Source organism: Zonotrichia albicollis, chromosome 22 (genome assembly GCF_047830755.1).
Source record: "Zonotrichia albicollis isolate bZonAlb1 chromosome 22, bZonAlb1.hap1, whole genome shotgun sequence".
Taxonomy (NCBI): domain Eukaryota; kingdom Metazoa; phylum Chordata; class Aves; order Passeriformes; family Passerellidae; genus Zonotrichia; species Zonotrichia albicollis.
Genome location: NC_133840.1, coordinates 4,328,514 through 4,345,770, shown reverse-complemented (window position 1 = coordinate 4,345,770; position 17,257 = coordinate 4,328,514). Strand labels below are relative to the sequence as shown.

The following is a 17,257-nucleotide window of genomic DNA, read 5'->3' as shown; positions in this document are numbered from 1 at the left end:
TAAAAATATATTAAAATTAAAAAAAAAAATCTCTTTGTTTAAAAACCCCCTCCTCACCCCTCCAAAAGCCCAGATGGCTTCGCCTCGCCGGATCCCCCGCAGCCCGGCCAGCCCCGCTGCACACACAGCCCACGCACCCCGCTCCACTGGGGGGTTAATTCTAATCCCAGGTCCTGCTTTGCATCATTCCTGCCATGGAGAATGGCATGGCTTGGCATGGGGAGCCGAGAGCAGCAGCCAGCCCCACGTCATGGGCTGAGTGCCACCAGCCCCGTGGCATTGTCTGTTGTGCCACCAGCCCCGTGGCATTGCTGTGCCACCAGCCCCATGGCACTGTCTGCTGTGCCATTGTGCCACCAGCCCCATGGCACTGTCTGCTGTGCCATTGTGCCCCCAGCCCCACGGCTGTGGTGGGAGCAGGGCTGGAAGTGGTGCTGGGATCCTCCTCATCCCGGAGGTGCTGCTGGCTCTTCTGCAAAGCACTTTCAGCTCTAAACCCAAAACTTTGATCCGCCAGTAGCGCCATCAATGTTTAATGCAGCAAAACCCTGGTAGGGCTCGGAAGATGAGCATTTTGAGGCCAAATTGAAGTTTCTAATATTATGATATTCAAATAATTTTAATCTGCCTGATGCATCCCCAGGCATGTACCTGGACTGCTAATGAGGGGCTGCCTTCAGCCGCTGCTGCTTTTGACAGAAAACAAACAATTCTTTGCAGGTGCCAGCAAAGGATTGGGAATGGAGAGGTCTGGGGAGGAAAATGGGGGCAAGCATGATGGAGCCAGCGTTGCAGCTGGGAGAGAAAGATGTTGTGTTTGCCTCAGCTCCCTGGGGAAGAGCTTTGCTCCCTAATTCTTTATTAAGTGTTGGTTTGTGCTTGGTGAAAAATGAGGCTGGCATAGATGGATGGTGGGATTTTGGGAAACTTCTGTCCCACCATACAGTGGAAAAAGGGTGCAGGGGTGCAGAGTACAGTGCCCATCAAATTTCATCTGATCCTTGTCCATCAAATTGCATCTGATCCTTGCCCTGATCCAACCTTGGCCAAAGTTCCTTGTTCCCCACCTCCCCAGTGCCAAGTGGATCTGAGATAGGGCAGCTCCACAGCCTGTGCCAGGCAGTTCCCCAAGCCCCCATTTCCCCCTCCCCAGGCCATTGACAGCCCCAAATTCTCCCATCCATCCACCCAGCCCACACAGGGAATATTCAATTTTTACTCAGCTCTCCTGACCCACACCAGCTGCTTAGGGAAATGGATTTCTTGCTTCCACCAGCATTGCCTCCACTCAGTATAAACCCAGGTGAAGAGGACACAGCAGGGATGATGGAGACCTTGGTACAAGGCTGGGGGGACCCCTTAAAAATTCACCCTAAGGCAAACTGAGGTCCTGCAACTGCTTTTTGGGTTTTGGGGGTGCAGACCTCCCTGATACCTGCATTCAGCCCTGGTTGGGGTCACCTGCAGAACAAAAGCAATGGCTGGAGGGGTCCCACAGAGCCCTTGGGATGGTGATTTGCACCCCACCAAAGACCTCACCATTTCTGTAACCTCACGAGCAAGGCTTTTCCATCCATTCCATTACCACGCCGCTAACAGGAGAGGAGTTCATTTCTACCATTTAACGTTTCACGGATAATTAATTATTCTTCATCTTTCCAGCAAAAAAGGAAGAGCAAGCACAGGGGCTATTCAAAGCAAAAAAAAAAGTCAGCTGAAACCCAGGGAAATTGCTGAATTATTTGTAACATCAAAGGCGAGCGAGGATGTGCTGATTTAACGGGGCCCTGCGTGATGCAGAGCCCTGGGCACGGTGGTGATGCTCAGGCTGGGGTGCTCTCATTGCAGCAGTGGCCATGGGCAGTGGGGTGGATGAGGGGTCTGGGGGGGACCCCAATCTCTGCCTGTGCTGCCCATCCTCCTCCTCTCACCTCCCCATCACTGAGAGCAGCCAGTTCTGCCTTTGCACCATGTTGGGGTGTCCCTGTGGCCTGGTGGGAGCCTCCAGTGCTCCCCAGTGCTTCATTCATCACCAGAGGCAAGTGGAAAATAAATAATGGTATTTAACATTTCGTAATAACGACAATTAACCAGTAAATAATGCCTTTTACACCGCAGAAGCCAGAGTAAATTAATTCCCCTAATTAAGGGGAATGTCAGGCAGCACAGGGCAGTGGTGGCAGTGGGCAAAACTAGCAGCCCCTGCCTGTGTTATCCCTCACTCTGAGGCATTGTCCCCAAATCTCAGTCACACCCCAAAATTTTACAGATTTGCAAAATCCACCACGCTGCATCCTGGCAGCTCTGGTGAGCTCTAAATCACCCCTATCTCCCGTTAAAAAAATAACAACAAAAGATGGCGACAAAATGGTTTATGGCTGCAATAAATTGTGCTGGAGGTAAAAAAAAGCCTCGTTTGCCTGGAAGCAAGGGGGGGTTCCCACTGGCACATAAATGGAAGCCCTGTGTCCCACCACAGCTGGAGTCAGCAGTGACCAGTGGAAAAGGGGAATTATTGGAAGTGGTTTTCCTTCACATCTACGCCACCCTGACCAGCTGAGCTGCCTGCCCTCCTGGGACTAGGTGTTGGTGTTGGAATGAGAATATTCGTTCCTGGCCAGCTGCAAGGCGCAGGAAGAGTGTGGCTCCTGTGTGCCCCTGTGTCCCCACAGGAACTTGGGCAAGGCTCCACCACCCGCTCGGCCCAGCTGGACTCTGCCCCGTTCCTCCCCTTGGCTCCCTCCCAGCGGCCACAGAGACAGCAGCAGGGACGGGGACAGACACAGAGACAGCAGCAGGGACCAGGACGGACATGACTGCGCCAAGCCAGCCCCAGAAATCCACCTACGATGTCATTGTCATCGGGGCCGGCATCCAGGGCTCTTTCACGGCCTACCACCTGGCCCAGCGCCACCAGGACACTCTGCTGCTGGAGCAGGTATGGCGGCCCCATTCTGCCACCTCCCCATTCCCAACAGGCTGGGCTGGCTGCCTGCAGAGCTGGCTGCCCTCCACCGTGGCACGGAGCAGAGCTGCTGCTGGCACTGCAGTCCCTAATGCCACGACCCTCTTGTCCCCAGCACCCCGTTTCCTGCCGTTTCCCGGTGCCGTGGGTGACAGGGCAAGCTGTGTCCCCAAGGTGCCCTTTGCTGCAGGTGCACATGGTGGCACTGAGGGTGGCAGTGCCTGTGCTCACCCCCGTGTCCTCTCTGCCTCGCAGTTCCTCGTGCCCCACTCTCGGGGCAGCTCTCACGGGCAGAGCCGCATCATCCGCAGCGCCTACCCCCAGGAGTTCTATTCCCGCATGATGCCTGAATGCTTCCGCCTCTGGCAGCAGCTGGAGGCCGAGACCGGCACCACCCTCTACAGGTGATGGGGACAGGGACTGGGGGCGGTGACCTTTGGGTGGGACGTGTCTTCCTTGGCAGGCAGCTGCCAGTTCCTGGAAATTTATGGGGTTCCACTAAAGAAATGTCCTTAAGTAAATGAACAACTAAATGATCCTCCGGTGTCGGTATCAGGACTGATGACCCTTGCAATATCAGGGGGCAGAGTCCCCATGCACCTCACCCTGCCCTTGTGCCCTGCATCCCACTGCGTTGTGCCCCAGTACCAGGGCGCAGCACATCCCAAGCATCACTGCTGTCGCCGTGCCTCAGTTTCCCCCGGGGGCAAAGCAAGCAGGGGGTCCCTGCAGGGAGGGGGAGCAGGGCGAGCTGACGGGACTGGTGGGATGCAGGCAGACGGGACTGGTGCTGCTGGGGCCGCCAGGAGAGCCGGAGCTGGAGGCCTGCAGGAGGAACCTGGGTGTTGAGGAGGTGCTCGACGCCGAGGCGCTGTCCCGGCGCTTCCCTGGCTTCCAGATGCAGGCTGGGCAGGTGGCCGTGCTGGACAGCACCGCCGGGGTGCTCTTCGCCGACCGGGCACTGCGGGCAGTGCAGGTGGGTGCTGCAGAGGGGAGGGAATGCTCTGGGATGACATGGGATGCTTTGGGGTGGGATGGGGGTCCCCTGGCTCTATCCTCGCAGCCACCTCTTGTCATTCCTCCCCACACAGGAAGTTTTTCGCCGACACGGGGGCACCCTGCGGGACGGGGAGAAGGTGCTGAGCATCCAGCCTGGGGCCACGGTCACCGTCACCACCACTGCTGGGGTGTACAAAGCCCCCCGGCTCATCATCACGGCTGGAGCCTGGACTGGTGCCTTCGTGGAACAGCTGGGTCTCCGCCTGCCACTGCAGGTAAAGGTTGGTGGCACTGGGGGGTGGCAGAGGCATGGCCAGAGCTAATGGAGTGATGATTCCAGCCCCTGCGCATCAATGTCTGCTACTGGAGGGAGAAGCAGCCTGGGAGTGCTGGCCTGGGCAGTGTCAGCCCCTGCTTCTTGACCCTGGGGCTGAGCCAAGCCCCCCACGGCATCTACGGGCTGCCCTCCATTGAGTACCCAGGGATGATGAAGGTGAGCAGGGCACAGCTGAAGGTGGGGGAGTCCCTAACCAGCCCACCCTGACCAGCTGTGCTCCAGGTGTGCTACCACCACGGCAGCCCTACTGACCCAGACAAGCGGGATCAGGCCCCCAGCTCTGACATCGCTCTTCTGAGCAGCTTCATCAGCAGCTACCTGCCCGGGCTGGAGAGCCAGCCTGCAGTGATGGAGACCTGCCTCTACACGGTGAGACCCTCCCCAGGGCACAGATCCGGGCATCCGGGGTCCTGAGCCTTACCCCACCCCAAGGGGAACCCCAGCCTGTCCCCTCACCTTCACACCCTGGCTCCCCAGAACACTCCAGATGAAGATTTCATCCTGGACCGGCACCCCAAGTTCAGCAACATCGTTATTGGTGCTGGCTTCTCAGGTAGGCGAGGGCAGCCACCCCCAGCCCAGCACCCCACACCTGTCCAGGGTTGTGGGGATGGCTGTGTCCCCACCTTCCCTCTCCTCCCCACAGGCCATGGGTTCAAGCTGGCGCCAGTGGTGGGGAAGCTGCTGTGTGAGCTGAGCCTGGGCGAGGAGCCATCCTACAACATGGCCCATTTTGCCATCACTCGTTTCCCTGGTGTGCTCGGGGCTGCACAGTAGGTGTGGGGCCCCAGATGTGCCCCTATGGCATCACACTGGCCTGCAGCTGTGTCCCTGCATCCCAGTGTCCTCACACCCAGTACACCTCCATCTCCATGTATCTCCATCTCCCTGCACCCTGGGGACTCCCAACATGCTGCATTTCTCCAACCCCACACCCCAGATAACCTGCATTGCCATGCCCCCATATCCCACCATCCCAGCACCTCTCATCCTTTCTTCCCCACACGCCTACACCCTGGTACGCTGGTGCCCTGCCTCCCCACCTGGCAGCATCCAGCATCCCCCATGCCAGGCGGTGCCAAGCCATCTCTACCAAGCACCCACTCCTGGGGAAAAAATTAAGAAGCTTTGTCAGCCTCATGAAGATGGAGCAGGAGCAGCGCGGAGAGACACACTCGCTTAGGAGTCAAGTTAAATGTTTTAATGTTAAATGTGCCATTTTATTATCATTAGATCGCTCCCACTTAATGAAAGCGCATTAGCGCAGCATGGCTTTATGGCATCGAGCACCGAGCTTGGCCTGCGTGCTTCCAAGAGATACTGGGGAAAGGGAAACAACCTGCCAGGGAGGGAGGGGGGTCCCCAGGGTGCAGGGTGTCCCTGGGACCAGGGCACAGCACATGGCACGGGGACAGCACAGGGCCAGGGCCGAGGCTGAGCCGTGCAGGCAGCCAGCAACGCACATCATCATCTCCTCCGCGTTAATTATTTAACGCCAGCAGGCAGAGGCTCTGTCCCGCTGCTCATCTGCATATTTATGAAGATTGATAAATGATTCAGCACTGGCACCCACCAGGGCTTCCCCCCCCGCTCCCCTCCCCAGCACCCATGGGTGCAGCAGGCTCAGGGAAGAGGCTGGACTCGGCCTTTCCATGAAGCTCTGCATCCCTGCTGGGGTTGGATGCATTCCATAAGCATCCACCATGCAAACACCCCCCCCAAAATGGGGAGACCCCCCAGGCACACGGAGCAGGCAGCAGCCAGTATCACCAGCCAGAAATGACGTTTATTTTCATACTGAAAGTAAAGGGAGTGGGGGAAGATGCACAGCTGGGCTAGTGCAAAACAGCCAGGCAGAGGTGGGGGGCTGGGGGGGGGGTCACAAAAACCCGGGTGGGCACATGGGACCCTCTCCCCATGTCCCCCTCCCGGCTGCTCCCCAGGGCCCGGCCAGCGAGAGACGTCTTTGGCTCAACTAAAAGGGGTGTAAGAGGACGGCAGGGTGCCGAAGGGGGGAGTTTAAGTTACAAAACAAGGTGCCAGCAGGCACTGAGGAATAAATCCCGGGTGCCGGAGCAGCCGACTCCGCCGCCAGGGACAGACAGGAGGTGGGAGGGAGGGGGGTGCAGCCAGCGAGCCGGCCGGGCTGCTCCCCCCGTGTGTGCCCCCCAAACCCGTGCAGAACAAATACCGGCTGCCCGGGGCGGCCCCGGGGCTGAGCGCTCCCTCCCGGGGCGGTGGGAAGCGGCGGTGGCGGGGGGCTAGGCGGGGGTCTCGGCAGCCCGGCTCTCCGCCTCGCTGGCACTGGGGGAGCTGCGGGACGAGCGGCGTGTGCTGTCCCCGGCGTCCTGCTCGTCGTCCCATCTGTCGTAGGTGAAGGTGTGCCGGGAGCTCGTGGGGCTGTGGGAGAGAGCAGGGTTAGGGGGGCGATGAGGGGCTCCGTGTCCCCAGCATGGCTTGGCTGCTGAGCTCGACTCCCGTGAGCCAGCACGCTGGCAGCCAGCTGGATAGAGCCTTGATTGCCTCCTTTTTTATTCTTTCCGAGATATTTGGGACATGCCTCACTGCAAACAACTCCTCGCTGCGCTGAGCTGAGCCCCGGCTCTGCAGTGAGGCCGAGCTGAGCCTGCCCAGGAAAAGGCTCGAGGCTCTGAATGCCAACACCAGCGCTCCCAGACACCCTGAGGGTCCTGAACCCGAGCCCAGGGCTGGGTGCTGGGGGTGTTGCTCCCCATGATGCCTTCCCTTCCTCTGGGACAGACAGCTCAAGGCAGCCACATTTCCAAAAGGCTTTTTTCCCTTCCTCCAGCTGCTCTCCTATTCAGCCATCAGAAAGGATGAAGTCTGCTCTGAAATCGCTGCCAGCGAGCCCAAACACACCCTCTCTGCATCAAGCAGTGTGCAGAGCTCCAGGCTGATGCCATTCACACCCCAACAGAGCAACTCTGACCTCCAGCAGCCCAACCTGGGCCCCTCACCATGGATGCTGCCTTCCCTCATGCTCACACACTGCAGTGGGTGCATGTTAGTACCCATACCACTCCCCTCCACTCCTGGGCGCTGTGCTGCCCATCAAACCCTTACAAATTTCCTGAAGGAATAAATCCAGATGTGTCCTGGCGATGGCTGGGGAGCCAGGAAGGGATTAGCACTTCCTGGCGTCCTGCAGCTGCTAATCCCGAGCACACGGGCACTGCCGGTCCCGCTGCGGCCACGCCGGGGATCTCCCCACGGATGGAGATGCCCAAAGCAGGGCAGCTGCAGGCACAGAGGGCTGCCCCATGCCGGGGTGCCCCATGCCGGCGGAGGAGAGCTCCGGAGCCAGGAGAGGGTTAGGGTGAGCGGTTAGTGGCACACGGGGAGGCTCATGCTGCACGGCACACACCGCTCCCACCTCCTGCCTCAGTCGCTCTCGGGACGGTACAGGTACTTCATCATCAGGTTGTCCACCTGCTTTTTCCGCTGCTTCTCCTCCTTCTTGCCCCGGGCGGGACGTGTCGGCTCCTCGCTCCCCGCCCCCCGAGGGCCCTTCTTGACACTGGAGGTGCTGCGGTAGGAGCTGGTGGAGCCGGAGGAGGACTCGGAGGAGGAACTGGACTCGGATGATGATGACTGCTGCTTCTTCTTCTTCTTCTTGGATTTCTTCTTGCTTTTCTTGGCACGCTTCTTGGAGTTCTTCTTCTTCTGCTCCTCTTCTTCCTCGGAGGAGCCCGAGCTGCTGCGGCACCGGCAGGTGTGCCGGGAGAAGTCGAGGGCGGACGCGGAGCGGCGCAGGCTGCCGGAGGGGCGGTCAGCGGCGCCCAGCGGGGCCGCGCTCCGGACACTTCGGACACTGCGGACACTGCGGACACTCCGGCCGTCATCGCCTGAGTCGGGGCTGGAGTAGCCCCTGGCCTGCAGCGGGCGGTAGCTCAGCACCTCTTGGATGGCGGCCTCCAGGTCGGGGTCGAGGTAGGAGCGGTGCCGCACGGGACGGGCGTCCCCGGCTCCCTCCTCCTCCTCGGAGGCCGCGCTGCGGGGCCGCGGGGGCACCGAGAAGCTGCGCCCCAGGAGGGGCTGCCCGCGGGACCCCTCGTCCGCCTCCTCCAGGCGGCTGCGGGCCAAGGAGAGCCGCGACTCAGGGCGGCCCTCGGGGCCCCCGCGTCGGCTGCGCAAGCTGCCGGGGCTGGAGAGGGCGAAGCTCAGCACCGAGCATCCCTCGTCCCCATCGTCGCCGTCCTCCAGCCCGCGCCAGGAGGCGGAGGAGACGCGGCTCACCGGGGCGGAGGCGACAGACGCTTTCTCTACGTCGGTGGCCGACAGCGACCACCGCTTGTCCAGCCCTTGGCGAGCCCGGCCGCTGGCGTCGGCGAAGGCGCGGGCGATGACGGCCGCCCGGTCACGGGGCTCGCCGCCGCGGGCCGCCCGGCGCGGAGGGCGCTCGGGGGAAGGCGGCCGCTCGGCCAGGGCGCTGAACAGCGTCTGCTCATCCCCGAGGCCGCCTATGGAGTCCTTGAGGCCCGGCCGCTTCCTGTAGCTGAGGGAGCTCAACACGGACACCGGCCGCTCCTCGGGCTCGGGGCCGTCCGGCGGGGCTGACCTGCACCGCGGCACCGCGGCCCCGCACGCACCGGGGAGACAAGAGAGACACGGAGATGAGCGGGAGGAGGAGGGGGGCGGCCTCGGCAATTTGCGTCAGCGGGAAATGGCATCTTGGAAAGATGTCATGTAAATGGGGGAATTGTTCTAGCCCAGCACTTTGATCCCCCCTTTAAAGTGTTGCCTTCAATTTATTTCATTGTCGGCTACCTGGAGCCGCTGCGTTTGATTCCCGACTTCAGAAAAGGTGGAATTATCTCCAATAACAAAATGTTTTACATCTGCACCGCTGAATAAATTAAACCAATTAACAGAAACCAGCTCAGATCTTTCCCCCCTGCTCGGCAGAGGGAGGGAGTCCCCTGGGACTCCTGGAGCCCTGCTAGGAAATTGGGTTTGGATAAAAGCAATCTGCACTCAGCAGGCAAGCGTTTTACAGGGGGAAGGGGAGTGGGGCTGCGTGCTCAGCCCCATGCCGTGGGTGCACCTGGGCACGTTCCCCACCTCTGCCAACATTTTCTGAGAGGTGTGGGGAGAGATGGGGTGGGGCTGCAGAGGGGGGCAGGATGGAGCAGGGAAGCAATCCTGGAGAGATGGAATGCTGCACAGAACTAAAGCCCGGCACCACAAGCTCTGGGGAGGCAGATGGGGTGGGGGATGTAGATGCCCCATATGCCTCCATGGTGGGATGAGGGAAAGGGGACAGGGAGTTCCCCCTGGGTGGGGGGACATGTGTCCCCAATGAAGACTGAGCCGCTCACCAGCATTAATCCTTCCTTGGCCATCCACACAAGCACCAGGTGGGAACACAGCACCAAATGCCACATCCCACAGGCACCCACCCAGCCCTATGCATGTCCCAGGACAGCTCAGCCCATCCTCTGCCCGCCAGCCCCATGCCCAGCCCTGCACCCACCTGCTGCCCTTCAGGCTGCCATCATCAGAGAGTGTTTTGGAGGAGCCTTTGTTCTTGGAGAGCCAAGACTTCACCCCATCCACGCGCTCCTCCAGCTCCGAGTCCACATCTGAGTCACCGTCGCTGCCGGAGGAGCGGGTCAGGGTGGAAGAAAGCAAGAGGTCAGAAGGGGCAGTGAGTTTTTGGGTGCTGGAGAGATGGAAGTGCACTGGAAGGCACTGAACCCCTCCAGCACCTACTGCCTGTGTACCCTGGCATGGGTGAAACCCCATCTATGGTTCTGCTCCATCTCTGGGGCATAATCTGCACACACATAGCTCAACCTGCAAGCCAGGGGCTCCCTGAAGCACCCCCAAACCCCTGTGGCTGCCCAAGGGGCTCCCACACCCTCTGCCCAACATTTCCCTGTCACTGCCTGGCTCTAGAGCTGGAGACAGCAAGGCCTGGCTTTGGGGCAGCAGGCAGGGCACAGCTCCAGAAACACAGGAGATTTCCAGCTCCAGGATTGGGGAGGAAATAAGTGGGTTCATTTTATAGGCTGCCGTGGAGCACAGAATTACAGCGAGGAAGAGCAATGCTGATGGCCCCGGGTAAACAGGAGTTTAGCAGGCGGAACAGAAACGGCTCTGGCACGGCGGGCTGGGAGCACAGCGGGCAGATTTACAGCCCTGCCGTGCCCCAGAGCCCCTGATTTACGTCCCGGCGTAAAAAAAGTCCTATCTGGCTTAAACCATCTAATTTATAACGGCCGTTGGTAACCATATTGATTGCCTTTAGAAAGAAGGTGCTGTGTGCATTGCAAAATCCATTCCTCCACGTTAAAAGCATCCCTGAATAAATCTCTCTTAATACCTCAGCGCTTACTGCTTTCATTAGGGCTACGGCAGCAGCGTCGGGATCTATACGGAAATTGAAGCGGTGTGGTCCCCTCTCGCCACCCCGCTCCCACCAAGGAAGGGATGGGATGTATCACAGGATCTTAAATGGCCCTTTCTCCACCTGTTTTGGGGCTTATTCCCTGCCTGGGAATGAAAGCAAACAGCACAAGGGACAGGTCTGGATAGACCCTGTATATGAATGCTTCTCTTTTTAAATTCAGAGCAACGAGCCGCTCTTCATCCTGCGCATCTCCCTCCCCTGCAATACATCCAGGCAACGCTGGGCTTGGGGAAAAAAAAACACAGAACGACACCAAAAAAAACCCCAACGAGCCCCAAAAACAATCTCTGGGGGCAGCTAAGGTTTTCTGACCAATGGAATTAAGCTCCACATCAAACACAGTTTATGTCCAGGCAAACGTGCCGTTAGTTAAGCAGGACCTGGGTCGTGGGAGCAATCATGGATGGGGTATTAATTAGTGTCAGCAGGGCTCCATTTCTGTCCCATGCTGACACATTTGCCATCAGCCACGGCAGAGCATCACCCCCCAGCCCATCCCAGGGGCTCATCCCGTCCCCATGCACGGGATGTGGTTATGTGCCCTGCTGTGCTGTGCTGGGCCATGCCGTGGGTGCTGTTAGGGCATGCAGAGTTGGGCCAGAGCATGCGGGACCCCGGCCCCCGGGGGTGAGCTGGGGGTTAGGGGAGGGGAGGAAGGAAAGAGATGCTCCTCACATTTTACTCTTTCTTTTCTGATACTTTGTCACCATGTCCTGCAAACTGGGAGGGGTTGGAGGGGGCAGGGTAGGAGGGGGGGAGAAACACAACAGAAAAGAAATTAAATGAAAGGAAAAAAAAATAAAAGACCAAGTGGGTGGGCAAATTAAATTATGGGGAAGGGTCAGGGGAGGGAGGTGAGGCTGCCCTGTGCCCCTGGAGTGGGGTTGCACGCAGCTGGATCCCAGCATCCCAGGTTGGGTGCTGGAGTGTATCCAAAGAAAGGCAACAGAGCTGAGGGAGGGTCTGGAGCACAAATCTGATGAGGAGCAACTGAGGGAGGTGGGGGGACTCAGCCTGGAGAAAAGTAGGATTGGGGGGACTTTTTCACTCCCTACAACTTCCTGAAAGGAGGTTGTAGGCAGGGGGGTCAGGTGCTGCTCCCAAGGAAAAAGCAAGAGGACATGGCCTCAAGTTGTGCCATGGGAGGCTTAGATTGGATATTAGGGATAATGTCTTCACCAAAAGGGTGGTCAAGCATTTTAAGAGGTTGTCCAAGCAAGTGGTGGAGTCATTGCCTGCAAACATTAAAAAAATGTGTGGATGTGGCACTTGGGGACATGATTTAGTGCTAACATGGCAGTGCTGAGTTAACGGCTGGAGTTGATTTTCTCAGAGGTCTTTCCCAACCTAAACAATTGCATGATTCTATAATTCTATCCTGGGCTGGGCTGGATCCCAGCATCCCAAACCTCCTGCCAGCTTGTGCTGCCCTGGCTCCTGGGGCTCCCTGGGCTGTTTCCAGCCAGCTGGCAGGATTCTGGATGCATTTCAGGCACCTCCACAAGTGGTTGAAGCTCCTGGGGGCTGCGGGTGGACGCAGGGATGGATGCACAGATGCATGGACTGATGCCTGTGTGCACAGGTGCCCGATGCATGGACGGACAGACACGGGTGCATGGACAGATGCACGTGTGCACGATGCATGGACGGATGCACAGACAGCATCCTGCCAGGGCCAGGCAGAGCCAAGGGGTCCCTGTGGCATTTCTGGAGTGGCAAGGGGAAGCAGTGACCCCCAGGGATGCAGGGGAGCCGTGCCCAGGTGCTCTCACCTGTTGATGAGGTCCTCATTGCTGTCACTCTCCATCTCGTCCTCGATGGCTGCCTGCAGGTCCCCGATGCGCTTGAAGGCCAGCTTCAGGTCTGACTGCAGGCTCTGGTTGGCAGCTTCCAGGCTCTCCAGGTCCATCTCCTGCGGGGAGGGAGTGGGATGAGCTGGATTCCTCAGGGAACGTCCCCTTGTGCCCTGCCTGGCCCTACCACGGGTTTCTCACCAGCTCGTGCTTCTTGCGGCTGGCTTCTGCCTCCTTCTTGGCCAGCTCGCCCATCTCCTCCTTGACGTCGCGGAGCTGCCGCTGCAGCCGCTTGTTCTGCTCCTTCTCCCGGTTCTCGGCAGCCGCGCGCTGATCCCGCTCCTCCGTCAGCTTCTCCATGTTCTCCTTCAGCCGCGTGGCCAGGCTCTGCCGAGCACCAGGGTCACCCCAAATCCCCCATGGACCTCTCACCCCACAGCTCCACCCGCACCCCAACACCCACCAGACGGTACTGCAAGGATGGATCCTACTCTTATTAATTTACACAAGGAGATGGAGGAGAAACCACCCCCTCCCACGGCCAGTACAACAGCAAGAGCTGCTCCTCCATCAGCTTCTCCATGTTCTCCTTCAGCTCCGTGGCCAGGCTCTGCCAAGCACCAGGGTCACCCCAAATTCCCCATGGACCTCTCACCCCACACTCTCACCCCAACACCCACCAGTGGATGATGCAAGGATGGATCCCACTCCTATCAATTTACACAAGGAGATGGAGGAGAAACCACCCCCTTGCAGGGCCAGGGAAGGGGCAGAACAACAGCAATGGCTTTGTTGAATTGGAAAAATAGATTTAACTGTGTGTGAAGTAATTAAAACATGTAACGTAGGGAAAAAATAGCTCCAGTTCTCCCCCAGCCACTGAGCCAGCCGCTGCATATTTATGGCCCCGGCAGAGAGAGTGGAGAAGGAAATAATAGCTTGGAAAATATGAAGAGGAGAGCTAAGCTGCCGCGCTCCCCGGCAGAGCTGCGGAGGCAGAATATAAAACAGGCTGCATTCGCGGGACTGGGGAGTCTATAATTTCCCTAAGTCGATGCAGGGAAAGAGCAGCACTTTGCCGGGCTGGGCGGTGGATTACTGTTATCAGTGCTTGCAGGGAGCCTTCCCCGCGGAGACAGGGATGGGCTGCCAGAGGGGGAGGGCTGCAGCGTGGGGGGTCGTGGGGAGGGGAGGCACTCAGAAAACTCTCAGGCAGCTTCATTGTGGTCCTGCTGCACCCCTGTCCCGGCTGGAGCAGAGGGAAAGCCCCGTGATTACCTCCAGGCGCTTGACTTGCGTCCTCTCGAACTCCAGCCTGGTCTCCAGCTCACGGATCTTGGCCTCCTGCCGGCTCACCAGCGACTTGTCCACCATGGATTGCTCCAGGAACTCCAGCTGGCTCTGCAGACCTTGCAGCTGCGGGAGAGGGCACAGCCTCAGCCCCGACCACAATCACCCTGCCCCCAGTGCCACACTGTCCTGGAGGAGAGCTGCTGGCCATGCTATGCTGCTCCCATCCTGATGGAGAGCTTCCCACCATACTGCTCTGCACCCCCATGGTGCAGGGCAGTCCTGCATGGTCTCTGGGAGCATTGTCCTAGCTGCATCCTCACCTTCTCCTGCAGCTCCTGCTTCTCCTTGCTGACCTCCTCCAGCTGTGCCTGGAGGTCATTCATCTGTGCCAGATCCCGGGATGCCTGCAGGACACACCAGGGCCATCAGTGGGGGATCCCACTGCACTGGCTCCAAGAGGGAGATCTTGAGGGGATGGGGTGGGTGCAGCTGCTCCTCCCACTTCACCTGGGCCACAGCTGCCTTGTGCTTCTTCATCAGCTCATTCATGTCCTCCTGGTCCTCCTCCAGCCGGCTCTGCACTTCATTCTTTTCCCGCTGCAGACGGCTCAGCTGCTCCTCCAGCTGCAGGGACACACACGTGTCTCCCACGGCATCCCAAGAATGGGGCACTCACCCCCCAAACCCACTCCAAACAGCGTGGGGCGACCCTGGGTGCAAATGGGGCATGGCCCCACCATGGTTCATCCCAACCCAAACCCACTCACCGCTCCCTTGGCCTTGGCAAGGTCATCAATCTGCAGATGGAGGTCCTCGATCTCCACCTCCATGGATTTGCGGGCCTTGACAGCGGCTGCACAGGTGAACTCCGACTCTTCCAGCTGCAGGGATACAGCTCAGTGCCTGGCCAGGGAACAGGGACACCCTGTGTCCTTGTACCCTGCAGTATGAGGAGTGTCTCGATGCACACCTGATTCTTGAGCTGGGTGATCTCCCTCTTGCTGGGTGCATTGTTTTTCAGGTGGTCCAGCATGATCTGAGCATCAGCCAGCAGCGCCTTCGTTCTCTTCAGGTCCCGGCGCAGGCGCTTTTCCGTCTCAAAGTCCCGCTGGTTGGCCTGTGGCAGGGGAAACTTTGCCACAGTTCCATGCCAGAGGGGTGTCCACCCCCCCATGGCCACCTCAGGGTCCCCAAAGCAAGGCAGATGCCCAGGTGCCCTTCACCCCACCTGCTCGCTGACAGCAGATAACTTGCTCTCCAGCTCCCGCTTCTCTCTCAGCACCTTCTGCTTGTCCTCATACTCCTCCTCCAGCTGCACCTCCATCTGCTTCAGCTGGGGGACAGACAGGGGACAGCCAGTCAGGGCAGTGGGGAGGGGTCATGACCCCTCCTCACGTGTCCCCACAGCCTGGAGACACTGTGTGACCCCACCAGCTGGGTGTTTGCGCAACCAGAGGCACAGAGCCCGGCAGAGTGTGCTGGCCCCGGCAGCAGAAGGACCGGTCGGACCCGCCGGGCCGGTGGAGCCGGGCTGTGGTCGCTGCGTGGGAGCTGGGTGCTGCATGACAGTGCCCAGCTGGCAGCTCCCAGTACCCAGCCAGGGCATGGGGATGCATCCCAGGCCTCCCTGGGCAGAGGGGACACAGTCAAGCCCTACCTTCTTCTGGCATGACTGCCGGATCTCCTCCACCTCCTCATCACGGCTCTCTACCTCCTTGGCGTGGGTCTGCCGCAGCCGCTCCATCTCCATCTCCAGCCGCAGCTTCGCCTGCAAATGGTGGGGATGTGTTCAGAGCAAAGGGGACGTGGGGACCCCTCCATGCCACTCTCCGGTCACCACTCACCCTGAAAGCCCCCCGGTCTGAGGCCAGCTGGGCTGCCCGCCCCATGGTGACCTGGCGGGCCATGGCACGGAGGGCCGGGAGCCGTGTCGGCCGCGGCGATGCCTGGCCTGACGCCGGGCTCAGGGCGGCCGCCTCCTCTTCCCAGGCAAGCCCGGCCCAGGTAATAACAGCCCTGCATGAAACCACCCCACCCAGAAACCTCGCCCCTCCCCGCTGTACCTGCTCCAGCATCTGGATGGTCCCAGCCTGCTCATCCAGTTCCTCCTCCTGGTCTTTGACCTTCGCCTCTAGGTCCCTCAGCTGTTTCTTCACCTTGGCCAGGGAGGCTTCATCCTTTGACTCCTGGGAGGAGATGTCCTGCAGCTCTGCCTCCAGCGCCTCTGCCTTCTGCGTCAGCCCTGCGATGTCCGAGTCCCTGTCCTGTGAGAGACAGGGTCACCATCAGCCCGGGGCACCCAGTGACTGGGAGGCTGAGGAGGGTCTGGGGGCTACTCACCTCCAGCAGCTGCTTGAGGCCAAAGACCTCGGCCACCAGCACATCCTTCTCTCGGCTCAGCTTCTCCCGCTGCAGCCGCTCCCGCTGCGCCTCCTCGTGCGCCTGCGAGAGCTCGCTGTCAAACCTGCACAGGGAGAGTGGGGAGAGCACTCAGCACCCCGGGGACTGATCCTCAGCCCTGTGCCAGGGGAACTGCACAGAGCATCCCCTTCCCTCAGCAGCAAGCACTGGGAAGGGTGGTGTGCTGCTGAGTGCTTGTTTGAAACACAGTGCTGATGAGTCTTTAATTGCCACCACGGTGGCACCGAGTCACTCAGACACTCCTCTTGATGCCTTCACTCCAAGCTAAAGGGGAGTGCAGCACCTGCAGCACCAACCCCAGCAGCACCTCAGCTGTTCTCCAGGGCCAGCACGTGCCCATGGGACCGTGCCTGCCAATGGCAGGGGCTTGGCTACTCCAAAGCAGCTGGGGACACCAAATCCACCAAGCAGGACATGGAGGGGTCCCTAGGAGAGATGGGGTCTTGTGGTACCTCGGCTCCCACAGCTGCATCCCAGTGTGGGAATTCCACGTGACATGGCACCAGTCCCATCCCCAAAGGGGACACACAACCCCCCAGACGGGACACAAACCCCTGTTGAAGGAGTTCTCAGGAGCTCTCAGCACAGCCTGTAGCCAGGCAGCCACGTGGCAGTCTCTTCCAGTGCCCCTGGGATGGGATCAGCTGGGCTTACTCCAAAATCACTGCCTTTGGGGCTTGGAAAACAACCCTGTGCTTGAGTTTGTGACCTGCGTTAAACACCTCGGCAGCTAATCCCCATTTTTCCTTGCGCTGGGTAATAAACAGCTGCATTAGCACAGACTCCAATCCGCGGAAATTGAAATTAATTAGATTGGATTCTCTCGCTGTATTTGTGTGTGCGATCATTACCATAATGAGATGAAAGCGTCCCTGCTGCTTAATAACGTTAGCAAACTTTGGGGCTGGGAGAGGGGACGGGATGGCGGCGCGTGCCGGGTGGAGACGCAGGGCACCAGCAGCCTCCACCGTGGGGCAGGACCCCACATGGATGGGATCACTCAGCTCTGGGCCCCC

The 17,257-nt window shown here is 59.4% G+C and overlaps 2 protein-coding genes across 22 annotated transcripts in view; one reads left to right on the top strand and one right to left on the bottom strand.

Annotated features, from left to right (window-relative positions):
• The first annotated feature begins 2,723 nt into the window (after positions 1 to 2,723).
• PIPOX (pipecolic acid and sarcosine oxidase) lies at positions 2,724 to 6,958 on the top strand. 2 transcript variants are annotated; one of them, XM_005493669.3, is made up of 8 exons: positions 2,724 to 2,938; positions 3,221 to 3,369; positions 3,740 to 3,941; positions 4,057 to 4,239; positions 4,305 to 4,457; positions 4,524 to 4,670; positions 4,779 to 4,854; positions 4,948 to 6,958. In XM_005493669.3, exons 1-8 carry the CDS (start codon positions 2,813 to 2,815, stop codon positions 5,076 to 5,078), a joined length of 1,167 nt encoding a protein of 388 aa, XP_005493726.2. In that variant the 5' UTR covers positions 2,724 to 2,812; the 3' UTR covers positions 5,079 to 6,958. The 2 variants fall into 2 exon arrangements, with proteins under 2 accessions (XP_005493726.2, XP_074413018.1); XM_074556917.1 differs by having other exon boundaries at positions 2,726 to 2,938; positions 3,740 to 3,945; positions 4,061 to 4,239.
• MYO18A (myosin XVIIIA) overlaps positions 6,068 to 17,257 on the bottom strand; it is a 36,846-nt gene continuing 25,656 nt past the window's right edge. For 14 of the 20 annotated variants that reach the window (XM_074556881.1, XM_074556883.1, XM_074556884.1 and 11 more), the window contains 14 exons: positions 16,161 to 16,284; positions 15,884 to 16,084; positions 15,478 to 15,588; positions 15,049 to 15,153; positions 14,791 to 14,937; positions 14,588 to 14,701; positions 14,328 to 14,444; positions 14,141 to 14,224; positions 13,806 to 13,943; positions 12,729 to 12,914; positions 12,507 to 12,646; positions 11,410 to 11,454; positions 9,796 to 9,918; positions 7,704 to 8,880 (listed from right to left, as the gene is read on the bottom strand). In XM_074556881.1, coding sequence (XP_074412982.1) covers positions 7,704 to 8,880; positions 9,796 to 9,918; positions 11,410 to 11,454; positions 12,507 to 12,646; positions 12,729 to 12,914; positions 13,806 to 13,943; positions 14,141 to 14,224; positions 14,328 to 14,444; positions 14,588 to 14,701; positions 14,791 to 14,937; positions 15,049 to 15,153; positions 15,478 to 15,588; positions 15,884 to 16,084; positions 16,161 to 16,284 — 2,812 coding nt within the window. Of the gene's footprint in view, positions 6,702 to 7,703; positions 8,881 to 9,795; positions 9,919 to 11,409; positions 11,455 to 12,506; positions 12,647 to 12,728; positions 12,915 to 13,805; positions 13,944 to 14,140; positions 14,225 to 14,327; positions 14,445 to 14,587; positions 14,702 to 14,790; positions 14,938 to 15,048; positions 15,154 to 15,477; positions 15,589 to 15,883; positions 16,085 to 16,160; positions 16,285 to 17,257 lie in introns of those variants that run through there. The other 6 variants (XM_074556890.1, XM_074556891.1, XM_074556878.1 and 3 more) reach the window with 3 other exon arrangements.

Excerpts from the sequence above, each read along its gene's own strand:
- PIPOX (XM_005493669.3), top strand. The coding sequence starts at position 2,813 with ATGACTGCGCCAAGCCAGCCCCAGAAATCCACCTACGATGTCATTGTC. Across the intron at positions 2,939-3,220 it reads ACACTCTGCTGCTGGAGCAG|TTCCTCGTGCCCCACTCTCG; the intron begins GTATGGCGGCCC and ends TCTGCCTCGCAG. Across the intron at positions 4,240-4,304 it reads GTCTCCGCCTGCCACTGCAG|CCCCTGCGCATCAATGTCTG; the intron begins GTAAAGGTTGGT and ends TGATGATTCCAG.